General features: G+C 38.0%; 2 protein-coding genes across 7 annotated transcripts in view; one reads left to right on the top strand and one right to left on the bottom strand.

The window, feature by feature from the left end:
* RTN4 (reticulon 4) overlaps nucleotides 1-14,778 on the top strand; it is a 72,581-nt gene extending 57,803 nt beyond the window's left edge. For all 4 annotated transcript variants that reach the window (XM_019422826.2, XM_053890699.1, XM_053890700.1 and 1 more), the window contains 5 exons: nucleotides 3,592-3,730; nucleotides 12,270-12,339; nucleotides 13,073-13,119; nucleotides 13,328-13,386; nucleotides 13,780-14,778. In XM_019422826.2, coding sequence (XP_019278371.2) covers nucleotides 3,592-3,730; nucleotides 12,270-12,339; nucleotides 13,073-13,119; nucleotides 13,328-13,386; nucleotides 13,780-13,822 — 358 coding nt within the window. In that variant the 3' untranslated portion in view covers nucleotides 13,823-14,778. The remainder of the gene's footprint in view (nucleotides 1-3,591; nucleotides 3,731-12,269; nucleotides 12,340-13,072; nucleotides 13,120-13,327; nucleotides 13,387-13,779) is intronic.
* A 158-nt stretch (nucleotides 14,779-14,936) lies between these two features.
* The window catches only part of EML6 (EMAP like 6), a 281,421-nt gene continuing 277,979 nt past the window's right edge, over nucleotides 14,937-18,378 (bottom strand). For all 3 annotated transcript variants that reach the window (XM_053890697.1, XM_019422482.2, XM_019422555.2), the window contains one exon: nucleotides 14,937-16,849. In XM_053890697.1, coding sequence (XP_053746672.1) covers nucleotides 16,825-16,849 — 25 coding nt within the window. In that variant the 3' untranslated portion in view covers nucleotides 14,937-16,824. The remainder of the gene's footprint in view (nucleotides 16,850-18,378) is intronic.

The following is an 18,378-nucleotide window of genomic DNA, read 5'->3' as shown; positions in this document are numbered from 1 at the left end:
ATTTTGATGTTATCTTTGTTAGCATCTCACATAAAGAAGATAACTATGTTGTGTTGTTTCCCCCTGCTTCCTCAGTGTAGACCACAAGTCCATAAGCTGTATCCAAATCCAGTCTGCTGCCTGCTTTTGTAAATAAAGTTTTATTAGAACATAGCCATATTCCGTCACTTAGCTGTTTTCATCATGCTCTAATAGCAGGGTTAAATACTTGTGACAGAGACCATATAGACTTCAAAGCCTGAAATACTTACAAAAAAGTTTGCCTACTCTGGCTGGACTTCACTTGTTACCAAATTGGGTTCTGGTTACTTTGGTTTACTTTGACTTTTATGGATGTTGTCAGATTAATTTTTCTCAAATACCACTTTTATTGTATTTTTAGGCATATGGGCTCCCTGTTCACTACAGGATGAAGTCCACATATCTTTATCTTCTCTCTCATGTGCCCTTTCTAGGGTTTTGTGCCCATTGATGCTGCCTTTTTAGCTTCTCAGATGACCCTATATATTACGTTTTTTTATTTGGTTCTGTGTTTGATTTCAAGATGGAGCTTTTTGAAGAAGGCTTCTCTAAAACTAGGTCCAAATGATCTGAGGATTGATTTCCTATCTCACTAAATATGGCTTTGAAATGGTCTCTGATTGTTTTGTATATGGAATTTTTTTTACTCAAATGGATCCTGAATATTTAAAAAACTATTTGGTAAGGCAAGTATCTATGTGGGCATGAATGAGTATGTAACTACCTAGAACGTTATCTAGTTGGTATTAATATGTAAATGTAAACTGATTTTCACACTTCACAGAAGAGAGCTCCATCATTTTGCTTATTGTAAAGACTGGTTATTTGTTTCTCTCTAGCTCTCTTCGTATTAAGTAATGATGCTACATAAGTTTTAGGGAGAGACCAACATTGATGAATGGTTCTTATGTCCCTAGCCATTTATGTACAGACTGAATTTTCTGTACTGAAAACTCAATGAGACCGATGGTATTATTCACTTCACAGAGAGGGAAACATACTTGAAGTTCAGTAACTTGAAATTGCAGCTTCAAAATTAATGGCAGAGCCATATCATGCCATAAATCATAGAGGAATATGGTTTTTTTTTTTTAAATATTTTTTTTTTTAACGTTTATTTATTTTTGAGACAGAGAGAGACACAGCATGAACGGGGGAGGGGCAGAGAGAGAGGGAAACACAGAATCGGAAGCAGGCTCCAGGCTCTGAGCCATCAGCCCAGAGCCCGACGCGGGGCTCGAACTCGCAGACTGCGAGATCGTGACCTGAGCTGAAGTCGGACGCTTAACCGACTGAGCCACCCAGGCGCCCCGAGGAATATGGTTTTTAGTTAGTTATACTGAAATATATAAAAACATTATCAAGCCAAAACTTCTAAATTATCTACGATATAAATTTCAGACGTTGTTTGATTTTAAAGAAGACTTTTGGGGAAAAACCTAGTGATTTCCTTATTCTTTATTTCCTTAGAAACACTTTATTTTTCATTCAGAAGCCTTTTTTATAGTCATTATAAATTCAGCCAACATGCCAGTTTAATCCTGTTGGACAGTTTTTGTAAGTCCTCCCAGTCACACTGCTAGCAGTGGCACCCTTCAGTTTGTATTTGATACCTATGGTCACTGGACAAGATGCTGGCGGTGCTGGCGTGGGGTTATACTATCATGTCCGTGCCGGTTGAATGAATGGAAGTATCCATGGGACTTCATTGGTTGAGAGGGCCACATGTGTGCCTGCCTGCCAGGCGTCTTGTCTTCAGCAAGGATAAGAGCAGTGGTACAAAGGAACAGAATACCAACTTCAAGCTCTATCTGCTTCTGTTCTGTGTTTCTTAAAGCTATACAAATAAATTATTGCTGATTTAAGGGTAGATGTGAGTCTTTGATAATTTTTAACTTGATAATAACAATTTGATATTTGCTGGTTAATCAATAAAAGTTGGCTGAGTGCTATGCCATTGTAATAAAGATATATTCCTGGTTCTTAATAGTTTATACTTTAGTAGGGAAAATGTACAAGTATACACATTTCCAGGGCTGGATATGGCCAATACTATAATACTGCTACAAAAGAAAGCTACAAAAGAGTGCATTAGAATTGCATAATAGTGCCTTAGAGAAGAAGGAGCCACAGAGGCTTCATGTATGGGTGAGATTTGAGACAGGCTAACTGACTAGATATGCTATTACTAGAGGTGAGAGGAGAGCAGTGTGGATTGGGAAAACAGTATGGTGAACAAAGGCAGTAAGATTAAAAAATGTTTGATGAATGGCTCATATTTGGCTGCATCATAGTGAGTAGTGAGAAATCAGGTTGGAAAGGCTGAGGAGAGCTCTGGTTGAAAATTTGGAACCATAGAATCACAAAACGTTGGAGCCTGAAGAGATTTATAAGAAGGTCTGTTTCTTTAATTTTCAAGTGGGAATCATGACCCTGAGAAGTCAAATGACCACAAAGTTACCTTATCTAGATAGTAGCAAGTGTCCTAACTCCTACCTGAGGTCAATCTAAATAGCACTGTTTAGGATAGCTCAAATAAAACTGATCTGGCATTGGCTGAAGGAATGGATTAGGATGCAGACAGATTAGAGATTGGTTTGGAGACAGATAAGAATACCCGAGTTGTAAATAAATGAACACTTGAACTAGAGTGCTAGCATCGTGAGTAAAAATGAAGGGACATAGTTGGGACATACTACAGAAGGAAACTATAGGATAAGGAGTTGTCAGAGGACTGTTGTTTCCAGTATGAGTAGCTAGTATCCATAGACATGGGGGAGTGATGAGGAGACTGGGGTTATAAGTAGCTATTTCTGACAGATAGAAAAGTTCTTAGCATTTCTGAGTTGGTTATACTCTGCCAAGATAAAATGGCTGCTTTGAAACAATAACTGATAAAACAGTTCTTGCATTCCTGCAGATGACTTTTCTTCTTCATTACAGTTCTCTTCTTAAATAAAACAATTCCAGCTATCTTAGTATAGATTAGGGCATCAAAAAGGGCAGTAACTATTATGTTTTACTAGCATTAGCACTATACTTCTGGCAGCCATTTCACAGCCTGGGCCTTGAGATATTGGGTAGTTTCCCCTGAAAGTTAGGCTGCGAGTGTGTAGTATTTGGGAACAGATAGAATCTTTGTTAGGAAAACCCAGTGACAGCCTAATGTCGGCTTGAAGAAAAAAACCAAGTCCTTAATAATAACTACCATTTTTTGAGTGCTTCTTTGTGCCTGCTTGTGTTAATAAGCACTTTATTCAGTGACTCCTCATGATAGTAACTTTCCAAAGTGACACAAGACAAGTAAGTGGCAGAGTTTAAGATTCAAGCCCAGGTCAGTCTGACTTGAAAGCAAATGCTTTTTTCTGTGCTCCTCAGCTGACAGTGTGCATATCAATGAAATCTGCCCATTGCTTGGTGAATTTTTACATTGTGCTTCATTTAGAAAGAGTAGGTTTTTTATGGTAAAGTATTTTGTTAATGTCTTTTTTTACAGATATGTAATTGCTGATTGACAGACATCCAGGAAAAATCACTCTGATCAGTGACAGGATGTGTTTTGTTTTCCAGGGCATATTTGGAATCTGAAGTTGCTATATCTGAGGAGTTGGTTCAGAAATACAGTAATTCTGCTCTTGGTCATGTGAACTGCACGATAAAAGAACTGAGACGCCTCTTTTTAGTTGATGATTTAGTTGATTCTCTGAAGGTAAGTTTATTTGCTCTTCATTTTTGACATAGAATTCAATATCAAAAGACTGGAGTGTAAAATTCTACTTTTCCATATTTAAATGACAAGTATGTAGTGAAATCAAATGACAAAGATGTACTGTCAACTTAAGTGTCAAAAATTAGAATCCAATCAACTATTTGAGATGGAAGAAAGTACTATTCTTTTTTAAAGGAAAATAATTTAGAAATTCATACTTTTGGAGATGATAAAGATGAGAAGTGGGAAAATTATACATTTATGATGAGCACTGAGTAATGTATACAGTTGTTGAAACACTATACTGTCCACCTGAAACTAATATAACAGTGTATGTTAACTGTACTGGAATTAAAATAAAAAATTAAATTTAAAAAATGCAACAACAAAAAAAGTGAGAACATTAAAGGGAATTTTCACTGTAGGAATGAAGATTAGATTTGATACCAGAATGTGATTTAATCTCTTTGCCTTTCTTTTAGAGTCTAGCACTTAATTTCTTAGCTTATGTGTGATTTATATACACACATAAGCTATTTTATATCTTGGACTCTTTCCCGAAATGTTTATTCTGGAAAAGTTCTGATACTTGGAACACCTCAACTAATCTTCAGTTAGTAATTACTGGAAGTCTTCAGTTTTTGGATTTTGCTAGAGTGACTGTTAGAGTCTCACCTTGCAAATAAACTTTCCTGGAGTTCACTGACTCAAAGCAAGCACTAAATCACCTTGTAACATGAGTTCTAAGCACTGAGACTTGAGTTCTTTACATAGAACTTACCATTTGTGTTTTGTGTGTTACTGTCTGTGATCATGCTTAAGATAGACTCATTTCCAGTCTAAGCCTGGGTAGAAATGTACTACGGTGGTATTTATAATTTTTCTTTGGTGAGAGATATGTACGAGATAGCAATTTATCATGCAGACCAAGGATATCATAGCAATACCGTGATTGGGCCTTTTGACTCAGTGAAGCAATTTCTGAACAGGTTACAATAGGTTTAAATGCTCAGTGCTTTTGACAAACATCTTAGCTTTAATAAGCCAGTAGATGGACATTATTTTCAGCTGTGTCCTTTCAGCGTCGGACTGGGAATCTCAGTTACTTACTAATGGCATTAATGGAAAATCATTTAGTTTCCTTTTATTAATATTTCTTTTGTATTTATAGAGTGCTTGCTTTTAGTGACATTCTGCAGTAGTGCTTTGATATTATCTGATGTCAGTCTGTAAATGAAACTATGATGGCTGTGTTATTTGGGATGTTTGATTAATTACTTTCAAAGGGAAAAAATAACAAAATCCTTTGGAGTAAGTGGAATAGAACCTTGTACATATGAGTGCCACAAAAAGCCAGTTCCTATTCATTGAAGTGATATATGCTATATTATAGCTTATAGCTGGGGTAGATAGAACGTGTAAACCATTGAGGAGAAAGGTACTAGTGTGGTTTAAGAGGAAGTGGTTGTGGGTGGGAACTGGTTGAGAAAACACACTATACGTAGTGATAAAAGTTTCAAACAGCAAAGGACCATCTCTGAAGTTAGCAGTCAAAAATTGGTGGTGGGGGGTGACTTCAAACAAAAGCATTATGAAGCTTGATAGAGGAGAGTCATTGTTTTTATAGACTTAATAACAATTGCAACACATAGAAACCAAAAGTCATCCTTCATGTTTACACAGTTTAGCCATGAAGGCAGCGCTCTGTATGTCTAAAAGATGTTCTTAAAGAAATCTGTTTAAAAATAAAACAAATTGATCTGGGAATGATGTGTTATGTTCCAGTTTTTACAAATTTTAATTGAAAGTTTCCACATGTCTTTAGTCAAAAGAAAATTCTGTTCTTTCAGATTTTATTGTCATCTATATACATTTCTAGGCGTAGACAGTTATGTGTGGAAATACTTGGCAAAGGCTAGAAGAGCATGAAAATGTTAGAGGAGGCTTGATGAAATACTCTAAACACCTTTTAAATTACAGATACGTGAAAATAGGATGAGGAAATTATATGAATAAGTTACTTCTAGAAGATGAATTATTTCATTTTGCTGTTAAAGCTCAATTTTTAATTTCCTTTGAAAATTACCTCAGGTCTTTGGTTTTTTGTTGTTTTTTTTTGTTTGTTTGTTTGTTTTAAGCAGGTATGTTATTCACGATGGAGCTAGCATAAGTGAGAGAAACTGAACTTGATAAATTTTTGCCTTCAGTGACTTTTATATGTGTGACTTTGTAGCAGAAAATGGCACATAATGAGGCAGATTTAGTTTGTGAAACACTTTATTTTTATGAGGGTTTTTTATTTTTTTAAAACAAACATTGTTTCTTAATGTTGGGGGGAAAAAAGGACATGTGTTAGAATTATAGTTTACTACTTTTTCTCCTTACAGATTAGCAGTACTTCTGAAAAGAGAAAAAGAAAAGTTACTTGAATGGTTTCCTTTAGTAGTGTTTTTTGGCAATCCCAGAGCTCAAGGAAAGCTGCTTGATGACTTGCCAGGTGGTGATTCTTCCTGGGCTCCAAACAAGTAACTGGTGCTTCATATACTAACATATAGAATGAACTTTGTTTGCATTTAGGTCTCAAAACCTGTTGAGGCAAAAGAATAAAAGGCAGGGTGTGTCTTTTTCTCCCTACCTTTGCGAAGGTGATGGGTATGAAGCACTTGGTAATTCAGTTGTAAATTCTGATAATACACACAAAGGGTCTTCCTTGATAAGCCTGGTGGTTCTATTATTTGGGGGACTTCAGTTAAACCTTTTCTTTCTTTTTTGTTTCCTGTCCTGGGGTACGTAGGGTAACTCCAAAGCCAATAAACTTTTTCTTTTTACCCTTTGACCCCCTTTAAAATTAAAAATTAAAAATTGACCCCCTTTAATTAAAATAAAATCTTAATGTCATTGTATGTGAGTGGTACACATTCCATTTGTTTGTTTCCACTGAATAAGGGTACTGTATGTAGAAACACAGGATACTTGCCTAAAATGTCTCTTATTGAAAAAAGCTGACAAAAATCTTGACACTCTTGGCTCTTTATAAAAAATACTTAATAGTATTCCTTTTCTATAGATAGATTCTTGAGCATTTACCACTCTTAGTCCTCCACAGTTTTTGTTTATATAGAAAGCGTTTTCTTTTTAAAGAAAATGATTTTCCTTCTATTACTTTTTGCCTTTTAGCCGCAGCAGCTAATAGGGAGCCCTATTCTCTCTCCCTAAAGCAAGCAGTTCTCTCTCTCTCTCTTTTTTTTTTTTTTTTTTTTTTTTTTTTTTTACTTTTTCAGTATAAGAGAAATGTTGGCCCTATTAGACTGATTCATTGTATTTCCTATATTTAGATTTTCAGTGTTTTGAAAGTTTGCTAATAAATAGTCCTGGTCTCTCCAGTTTCCAGATGAATTTGTTAAATAACACTGAATTTTCAAAAACTTACAAGTACCACAGGCACCCGGGTGGCTCAGTCATTTGGACATCTGACTTCATCTCAGGTCATGATCTCATGGTTCTTGAGTTTGAGCTCCACGTTGGGTGTCAGCACAGAGTCCGCTTTGGATCCTCTGTCTGTCTCTGCTTCTGCCCTGCTTGTGTGCACACACTCTTTCTCAAAATTAAACAAACAAACAAAAAACTTAGAGGAACCAGCTTTTTTTTTTAATATGAAATTTATTGTCAAATTGGTTTCCGTACAACACCCAGTGCTCATCCCAAAATAAGCACCAGCTTCTAATTGGAATTACTTTGATTTTGTATGATTCATCATTAGGAAAACGGATACCACCCTAAATTCAAGAAAATGAGTGGGAGTCTCATTTACAAGTTCTTAAATGTAGTTCTTAAATACACACGGTATCACGCTCTGTGGCATATTTAAAATAATAGCTTTCAAACAAAAATTTGAAAGAGGTTTCTCTATAACTCACTGCCTTCATAAATTTGGTGCCCTCAAATTTATATAATCTACATTTCTAGATTCTGGGTCACAGTTACCATTACTTTTATTTGAAACCTTCTTCCTTAGAAAATTTTAGAGCCACTATTCTTAGCATGTGAAACTTTTTCATCCCTTTGCTCATTACTTTTTTTTTTTCCTTGACAGTGAGAGAGAGGAGCCTATTCTTTCAAATGTGATTAAAAACAAAACAAAACTCTCAAGGTTCATGAGCAGTCAGGCCTATTGAAAAAGACCTGATGTGAGATGGTGGTTATCTTTGTGCCTGGCCTAAGACTCCTTTTGGCAGTTGACTTGGACAGATACAAATAAGACATGTTTTTGCAATTTCTCCTTTTTAAATTCCCGTGCAGTAGTTCAATTTGTTTTGCTCCTTTGCAGGGAATTACAAGCTTCTAAGTCCTAGAGAAGATCTCACATGTCCACAGATGTAGCAACAATATATTTCCCAAAGGATTAATTTTAGTCAAATATGGCAGAATTACTAACAAAATATATCTAATTCCATTCAGTAGAACTTATTTCAAACATTAGTTTTTCACTGCAGCCAAATATTTTGTCCAGCGTTCAGGATTTGTTTTAAAGGTTATATTTCTTAAAGGGGTTTGTTCCATTGAGTGCCAGACATCAGGTGGGGAAAGGAGAATGAATGAAAGGAAAGCAAAGGAGGAATGTTCTGTAGTAAAATTAAGTAGCAAAAGCTGTGTATGTAGCCTTTTCTTAGCCTGGTGTACTTTATTAGTCTCTGAGAAGTCAGAAAGAGGCAGGATAATTTTATTAACCCAGTGATATTTGTTAACTTCTAAATAAGATCCATGACTACCAGAAAACAAGTTTAAGGTAGTTGAACATATTTAGACCATCTAGTTAAGGTTTAATTCTGTGATTGCTCTTATGTGTGAGGGATCTTTGATTGGGTTCATTTTAAAACAGTGGTTCTCAGTCTGGGCTGCAGATTGGAACCACCTGGGAGCTATAAAATTTACTTGCTACTAGGAAGGGGGGTTGGGGAAAGGAAGGAATATTGGAATATCTGTGGATATTGCCTGGAGAATCACAGTTTTTGAAAGCTGTGGCATTAAACTCTAAGCCCCAGGCTATTGTTTTCCCCCTACTCCTTCCTCCCACTACCACCAGGCCTGTTGTAAAAGGAGGATATTTGACAGTCCCCACTGGGCTCAGCTTTGGAGCTTCATGAGTAAGGCTCCAAGTTTCATTAGTGGGATCCTGGCTTTTGAAACCTCAAATCTCAAGAAAAAAATCTAATAATTTTATTTACCAGATGCCATGTGTTTTAGGCAAATGTTCTTATTTTTCTGTAACACAGCTTTGGGTGATAAAGCCTGGATTCAGTATGACAGTTCCGTGACTTTCAGTGAAAATATGTTAAAATTGTAAGAAAATTTCTAGCTATAGTTGTCTGAACATCAGGCATTCATAATGTTCCAGAATACAGTTCTTAAATCTGAAAGTGAGCCAAAAAAGGTCTGCACTCCAGAAATAGCTGACCCAGAAGAACTTTGAAATTCAGTTCTTGGGCTCTTATATAGTTATTAACATACACATTTTGACAGTTTCTGCTTTCTCTGGCTCACAGAAAAATTAGAAGGGAAATGGACTAGGGAAAATGTAGGCAAAGTGATACCAATGAATAAGGCTGTAGATGTCAAAAAAAGGTCAAATAATTTTGAGTTTAAAAATGACAGCATGCACATTCGTGACAAATTTCCATTAATAATGGTTACTCTGTAGGTGGTTTTACTGTATGGCACAGCAGATAGATTCTGGAGTCAGATAAACTTTAGACCACTGTGACCTCTGGTCTGGCAACTTGCTTAATTGTTCTTTGTCTCGGTTTGCTCTTTGGGGATAATAATAGCACTTAACTTTTGGCATTGTGATGAGATTAACTGACCTAATATATTTGCCAAAGGAAAAAAAAAGTTAGTTGCTTTCATTATGTAACAGTTCCAGTAATTGTGCAATTGCTAGATGCATGTCCTTAACTACCATTCCTTTCTCTCTGATGGTGTATTCTCTGGAAAACCTTACTTAACATTTTTGTTTGGAGCCCCTGAAATGTAAAATTTTTTGCAATATTTAAAAATTCTGTGATACATAAAAATGTGAATTTCTGGTTTCTCTCTCAAAATGGGAAATTTCGGCAACATTGGCCTGACATACTTGCACGGCAATATTCTGTGGAGCCGGGGTGTACATGCCTCCCCTAGAGGGAGAATGTGTATGTCTATCTGTCTGCCTCCGTCCTTAGTCATGCTTCTTCGTGCCTGTCGGTCACTTGTTCCACATTTAGTCCTCCCTCTGTTCTTTTCTTTGCCTTTGGGTAACGTGGCTTTTAGGAAGAGTGTCCTGCAAGAAGCAAGTCCAATGACATTTGAGTCCCTTAGATAGCCTAGGTGTGAAGTCTTGGGCTTCTCTCCTTGCTGACCTGGGAGTGGAGCCTTGTGGGTGACTTAATGACCAAATTAGGACTTATTTTTAGCCTGTGTGTGTGTTAGTATCTGAATTCTGTCATGACAAAGGTGTCTTTACTGCTAAAGCAGTTTATTCTAAAATGTGGAAGGTTGATGCTTTTCCCTTTTAGACTTGTTGATAGTGATGGATGAAAACATGAAAATGTTCCTTAGCAAACTTGCTTAAATGCAGAAGTTAAAATTAGCTTCTGCAATAGGAGTCTGTAAAACTCCGAGACGGAAAAGCCTTGCTAACTGGAGTCATGCTGCAGACCTTTCTTACCTTGGCACTTGCTAAGACTGAGGCGGGGTGGGGAGGGGGGTGGGGGGGGGTGTGGGGGGGGAGGTAGCATTTAATTTTTGATTTTCAGTTGGCAGGTATTAAGAATGCTTGGCATTTGGTCACTTGAACATTAAATTCAGTTGTAGAGGTAACCAGAGTGTTGCTATTTGTAGAACTGAAGTTGGTGGAGGAATCCAGATTGTATTCCTAACCTGTAGTAAATGTGAGCTTCAACACCTTAATTACTGCGTGGTACTCAGCTCTTAGTAGGTGATCAAATTTTGCTGAATGAATATCTGGAGGAAGACAGTTCAAGGGTCTGCAAACTACTGTCTGACCCATGGCGGGTTTTGATACAGCCTGAGAGCGAAGAATGGTTTTTATGTTTTTTAAAGGATAATATTCAAAAACTATTCAGAGACAACATTCCAAGAATATATGAAAGGCCCCCCCCCCCCACTATGGCCCGTAAAAGGAAACATGGTTATTATCTTATTATCTTACTTGAAAGGAAAGGTGTGCTGATCCCTCCTCTAGGAGATGGAGGGCTATTGTCTGTCCCTGACTAATCACTGTAGACGGTGGCATCATATTGTGTTACCTGCTGACTAGGGCAGAGCTAATGCCAGACACATGAAGGCTTTTAATAGAAAGCAAAGGTATTACTGATTAAGAATAATAAAATCCAGACTGACTTTGTGTTTTAAGTCTTCCAAGAACTGTTTCTATCATGTCATTGAGTCTGTACTATATGATGTCACCAAATTTTAGAATGGAAAGAAAACTCTGCAATCCTCTTGTCCAGCCTTTCATGAATAAAGTATGAAGAGGAAGCAAAGGACTTCTCAAAATGAAATCTCTTTTTAGAAGAGCCTTTCCCAAACTGCTTTATTTGATGATTTAAACACACACACACACACACACACACACACCACACACACACACACACCTAGATTTTAAGACCATGATTACTGAAGTAGGAGAGTTTAGTTAATTCACTGCAGTCCCCTACCCGTAAAGAGGACAGTGAAATCTGACTGCTAGCAAGGTATTAAAACTCTTTATTCTTTAGTTGTCTGTATCTGCTGTGGTAATAATAGCACCCACCTCATCAAGTTAAGAGGAATAATTGAGTTAATATTTGTAAAGCATTTAAAACTGTGCCTGGCACTAATATAGTAAGAACTATATTGGTGTTTGTTAAATAAAGAAAGCAGTGACCAAAAGAATAATAATGGTTTTATTAATACATATACAAGTTTGAGACATCCTCATTCCCAGGGTTAACTGTGGCTATTAAAACATGTATCACTCGGCAGCCAGTGCTTCTGTTGCTTTGTAAAATGCCGGAGCTGGTAATTTTGGTACCTGAAACCCATTCTCGCTGATCATAAGTACTCCTGCCTGTTACTTATTCAGATGTCTGAGATTTTAATGTCTGAATTATTCAGCTCATGTGGATCTGAAGTACTTGTTAGTGCTTTAAAATCAGGTTTAATAGCAAATTCTCATCCCTTTTCAGTCTTCCCATGTAAAAGCTAAATGCTGTATTAAAGTTGAAGGAGGAAGGTATACCTTTGGCATGTTTTCTGATCTCAGAGAAAATTGAATCAACTACTTGGTAGTGTAGTCCAGACAAAATGAATCAAATCTATTTTAATTAGGATTCTGAAATTTTGAATTGAGACTGGTGACTTCAAGATGAAATATCCATATGTACCAAATCTCCAACGATTAGGCCTCTAGTAGGTTGGCCGTTAGATGGGATGCTTTTATCTGAAAGCTTCAACTTCATGTGAATTGTGGTTTTAATAGGCTAATGTTATTTTCTTACAGTTTGCAGTGTTGATGTGGGTATTTACCTATGTTGGTGCCTTGTTCAATGGTCTGACACTACTGATTTTGGGTAAGTCTATAAAACTATTTGAATGAAAAACTGTACAATAAAAGATGATTGTGTGTAGGAGCTTAAAAACATTTTAAAGGATTTTTTTGTAATGTTTATTTTGGGGAGAGAGAGAGTGAGAGTGGGGGAGGAGCAGAGAAAGGAAGACAGAATCTGAAGCAGGCTCCAGGCTCTGAGCTATCAGCACAGAACTTAATGAGGGGCTCAAACTCAACAAGCTGTGAGATCATGACCTGAGCCAAAGTCGGACACTCAACGGACTGAGCCATCCCGGCACCCCAAGAGACACTGTAGTAGAGAGAATTCTTATGTTGTGGGGAAGACAGGACGTATATTTGAGGTTGTGATCTCTTCAGCTAAATTGCTGATACTGATACTGTGTATTGAATTGCTACTTTAGTTCCTGAAGAATGCTCCAGTTAATAGTGATAAACCAGATGGGGGCTGGCCTCATCTGATGGTGCAGGCATAAATCACACTAACCTGGGATGCCTGTATTTTATAAGGTCTGTGTGATGTGATTTTAAGCTAGGAATGGTTCCTGCAGCATCCCTTGGTTAATTCAGTCACTGCTCTGCAGTGGTTCCCCACCAGCAGGTGCCTCCAGGAGATCCTTGTGTATTTATTCATTCGTTAGGAACACTGCCTAGCTATCTTAAGAGTTTACCATTGTCCGTGTTTGTTCCCTCAACCCTCCCAGTCGATTTTAAAGGCTGTGTATTTCCTTTTTCAGCTCTGATTTCACTCTTCAGCGTTCCTGTTATTTATGAACGGCATCAGGTAATTTCTTAAGTATAGATTTCAGGATACAAGTCTCACTTTATTACTTCAAACAGATGTATTATTGCCAGTTTCCATAGCCTTATAAATATGAAAAATGTGGTTTCTTAAGCCTTTATTAAGCCCTTAATTTGCCGGAACAGAGTAACGGTTAATAAGACTCTACCAACGTTAATTTTCTAGTAACTCCTTTATACCTCTCTTTCAGGCGCAGATAGATCATTATCTAGGACTTGCAAACAAGAATGTTAAAGATGCTATGGCTAAGTAAGTACTTAAAATCTGCAACTCTTGTTTTCTTTTTTACTAAGGACAAGGTGTACTGGACTTTGAGAACAAAATGTAGTATTTTCATCTTCTAGGCATAATGGGTAGCAAATCTTAATCACACTTAAAAAGTGCGACAGTATTGCCACACGATTTTTCTCTACATTTGGAATCGTTGATTTCTGTTTGCTTTTTGTTGTATTTAAGGCTTTGTTGAAATCCAATTCATCAGGCAAGGTGGCATAATTACAGCTTGTAGTTTGACAGCCTTAAGATTTCATTTCTTGTACAAGCTGAGCAATATACAAGTAGTTCTTGAAGGATAGTGTTTTAAAATACTTAAAATTTAAAAATATTTATATTGACTTTTTGTTCCAACCTTTCCATTTGTAGAATCCAAGCGAAAATCCCTGGATTGAAGCGCAAAGCTGAATGAAAAAGCCAGGAATCATTAACAATAGTTTATCTTTAAAAGGGGATATTCATTTGATTACATGGGGGAGGGTCAGGGAAGAAGGAAACCTTGACATTGCAGTTTCACAGATCTTTATTTTTAGCAATGCGGTGTCTGAGGAAAATTACCTGTCTTGACTGCCATGTGTTCATCATCTTAAGTATTGTAAGCTGCTATGTATGGATTTAAACCGTAATCATACTTGTTTTTCCGATATGAGGCACTGGTGAATAGAAAAAGATCTGAGTAAGCTGTATATTACACTTTGTTGCAGGTAGTCTTGCTGTTTTTTGGGAATTGCAGAGAAAGTGAAGCTGAAAAAAATAATCCTTTTCACAGTTTGTGCACTGTGTATGGTCTGTGTAGATTGATGCAGATTTTCTGAAATGAAATGTTTAGACGAGATCATACCACTAAAGCAAGAGTGAAAAAGCTTGCCTTTCTGGTATGTTCTAGGTGTATTGTGAATCTTACTGTTATATTAATTGCCAATATAAGTAAATATAGATTATATATATATCTATATATAGTGTTTCACAAAGCTTAGACCTTTACCTTCCGGCTACCCCACCACAGTGCTTGATATTTCAGAGAGTCATTGGTTATACGTGTGTAGTTCCAAAGCACATAAGCTAGAAAAAGAAAATCTATTTCTAGGAGCACTACCATCTGTTTTCAACATGAAACGATGCCATGCACATAGAACTCCTCAGCGTAAACTTCATTGCACAGACTTACTGTAGTTCATTTTGTCACAGACTCTGAATCTATGGACTGAATCTAATGCTTCCAAAAACGTTGTTTGCAAATATCAAACCTTGTTATGCAAAAAATTATAAAATGAAGATTTATACATTTGTGGTTTAAGCTGTACTGAATCTGTGGAATGCATTGTGAACTGTAAAAGCAAAGTATCAATAAAGCTTATAGACAAAATATGTTTGGTATTTTGGCTCCATGAAACTGCACCAGATTAAAAGTATACACACAGTAGACTTTGCTTCAACTAGTGAGCCGTGGCTTGTACTCTTAGAAAGCTTTCCAGTGCGTAGTGCAGCTGTGTTTACATAATCAAATTTATTTGACACATACAAAATGTTTTCAAATTATGTATTTTTTATACTTTGCTAATTGAAAATAAATTCATGCACCAATATTTTAACATATAGAACACAGTGCAGGATAAACATACATAAAATCATACCATATAAATGTTTACAAATAAGATTTAAGAAGTTTTCTTGACACAGACACTATTGCTCTTTAAATATAGTTGTACATATCCTCATTGATCAATTTATTTCCACGTGGTTATTTCAATTCAAGATCTGATTATTATGAAAGGTCGGTGGTACAGTATAGGCAGACATGGTCATCACTCAGCATCGCCAGTTACATGGTTACAGAAAACAGAATCAGGACTGCACAGGGACTCTTAACTGGGGACCCGACAGCCTATCAGGGGATTAATGTAAGGCATTCATAACTTGGCATATAAAAATAGCTTCATGGGTGATCTAATCCATTTAGAATGCTGAAGCACTTCTGGGGTAAATGTTAGTAATCTGTTTAATTGAAAATGCTTCATTTCACTGTCGCTAAACTGACAACTGCAAATAGCCAGAAACTCAAGACCCAGAATTTTGGTTCACTGATGGGAAGGACTGATGGGTGCACGTGTGCTCAGAGTCCCCAGGCCCTTACCAGCCTTCCTCGCGGTGTGTGCTGTCAGCCCCTCCTGGAGTCAGTGGTGAGCCAAGTGTGAAGTAGGAGTGAGGCAGGTCAGGGATGTCATCTGGTTAATACTGTCCAGGTCACATTGTGTCATCTAGCCAGCTCTGACGAACGCCAAGCTAGCCTGTTTTTGTTGAATAATCTTTCAAATATTGCTTGGGCTTAGGAATTTGTTCTGCTGAGATTTTTTTCTTTTTATCTGGACTTGACCTAGATCAGTTCACCTGAACAAATCCGTGGTGTCAAGTCAGCCCCACTGGGTGGTAAACCCAGTGCAGCCTTGGGTCCCCACATTTATTATCTTAGGATTAAGAGTTCGTTAATCCTAGACCCACTTGAGCTTTTTTTTTCTTTTTTTCTTTTTTTTCCTACTGTTTTGTAGTAGAGGTTAATTTTATTTCTATTTTGGATTTTGTAGGTTTGGCACTAAACAGTGAAAACCCATTTTTACCCCCTCCCTCCTGAATTTAAGTTTCTTTGCTGCTCACCTGCCACTACTTCTCAAGCAGGTAACTGATGTCTTTCATTTAGGAAGCCTCGACATAAACACATGACATGGGTGACAGACCAGGAATCTGTTAAGGGTCCTGTAGCCCTCCTCAGTTTTGAAGTTTTAGCACCATATGTAGAAAGGAGATAATTTGTGGGAGGGGAGACAGCAGCCCACACAACTGGAAACTTTCAAAGGCACTTAATGGATATAAAACTCTGCAAATGAAACGTTAAAAAATTAAGTTTCTCAACTTGTTTGTACATGGCTCATTTGGTTTTGAAAGCTAAATGTGGAGAACTGAGGCTATCAATATTTCTAGTGCTTTAGGCGCATCTAAATTAAGCTGTCTTGTTCAACTCATTTGTAAAAATGAACATTTTTAAAGTATATAGAAACATAATAGCAAAACATCTTTTGTAAAAGTTTTGATGCAAATTAAAAGCTACATATTGGTCAGGGTAACTGAGGCTTTAAATTTCGTTGGTGGGCTACATTAGCAGGATTTTTTTGTCATTGTGGTCAGTATAGTCTCAGGAACAGAGGAAAGCACTCTTAACATTTTAGAACTGACCTTCTTGGCATCACAGTTTTGGAGATTCCAGAGTCTGGGAGCAGTCACCCCACTTCACTAGCACTTGGAACTTGTGCGGCCCGCAGCGTAGGCCTTTCCCAGCAGCTGGTGGCAACGAGGGGCCTCGTCACTGCCCCTGCAGTTGCTGGGTGGTAGCAGCAGCAGCAATAAAGAGGGTTCCGGCATTTACAGACATCGCCACACAAACACACTGAAAAGGCAGATCAGACCGTCATCTTGCGTGGCTGGGCATCATAATTTTGTCAAGTGACAAAAAACAATCTTACCAAGTGCTCTCGAGTCCAACTCAGCTGATATGTGTTGGACATTTCAACTTCTAAAGGCAAATCGGGGATCTTGTCACCGATTAAAGATTTATTGCTTGCTTTTTGGGGGCGCCTAGCTGGCTCAGTCGGTTAAACATCTGACTTCGGCTCAGGTCATGATCTCACGGTTCGTGGGTTTGAGCCCCACGTCAGGCGTGGAGCTATGTGCTGACAGCTCAGAGCCTGGAGCCTGCTTCAGATTCTGTGTCTCCCTCTCTCCCTGTCCCTTCCCCACTCGTGTGCGCTCTCTCTTTCTCGCTCACAAATAAATAAACATTAAAAAAAAATAAAGATCTATTGCTTTTTTAAAAAGGTCTTGTTTTCTGTTTTGTTTGGTTCTCAGCAGCCTGAATGTGCTGAATGTAAGGACTTTTGGCAATTTGACTTCACGCTATCTCTCTTGTTACTATTGAAAAGGTTTTATCAACTCCACTTGAGTAGGAGAACCCTTTCTAGTGTTCAACATAGAGCCAGGGATCAGAATAGGCTCCCAGGACTACAAAGGCCTAGGGGTCCTGCATTTTAAAGGTTACTTCTAAGCCTTTCATCGTAATCAAAAGTCACCTCGGATCTCAATTCACTTATTGCTGGCTTGTTCACAGTCTGGTGGGTGCTGCTTTCAATGGGTGTTTCCACTCCACAGGGAGCTGCTGGCAGTATTATCTCAAGGGCTCTAAGCGCCAGCCGCTGTTGGCACAGCAGACCTGGAGATGGTGCTCTCCCATGGGCTATCAGTGTCCTTGGGGGCCATTTTCTACACCATGCTTTTGGATAGGAAGTGGGTTGACATTCTCTGCAGGTGCCTTTTCCACAACCTCTCTCAGACCACTAAAAATATCTGGGGGAACCTGGGCAGCTCAGTTAGTTAAGTGTCCGACTCTTGATTTTGGCTCAGGTCATGATCTTACAACTCATGGGTTTGAGCTCCACCTCGGGCTCTGCTCTGTACTGACAGTGTGGACGGAGTCCACTTGGGATTCTCTTCTCTCTCTGCCCCTCCCAGGCTCGCTTTCTAAATAAATAAATAAACTCTAAAAATACATATATATCGGGATTGGTACACTTCTTTATCCCCCCCAAGAGTTTTGCTTGGGCTGAATAGAAACCTATATTCATGTTGCGGTAAAGCCCTTCAACTACATTAGAGGTGGAGAATGAGAGATTCAGGAATGACTTTGTCCTGTTCCTCCACAATCCAAATAAGGAATGCACTTGGAGGGATAAGAGAAAGTGGCCTTCTTGGAAAGGCTGAAGAGGCTGATGTCATCTCCGGAGCAGGCTGGTAAGGGTCCTTCCAAATCACTGGAAGGCCAGTCACACCTCGCACGGAACATGTGCCTGTTTAACACTCAGCAGCAGTTAAGGTTAAAAGCAGCCCAGTCCAGATAGCTGGTTGAGGATCTCCTGCTACTAA

This window comes from Panthera pardus, unplaced genomic scaffold (assembly GCF_024362965.1).
Source record: "Panthera pardus isolate Hobbes unplaced genomic scaffold, ASM2436296v1 HiC_scaffold_25, whole genome shotgun sequence".
Classification (NCBI taxonomy): Eukaryota; Metazoa; Chordata; class Mammalia; order Carnivora; family Felidae; genus Panthera; species Panthera pardus.
This window is presented reverse-complemented; position numbering and strand designations above follow the sequence as displayed.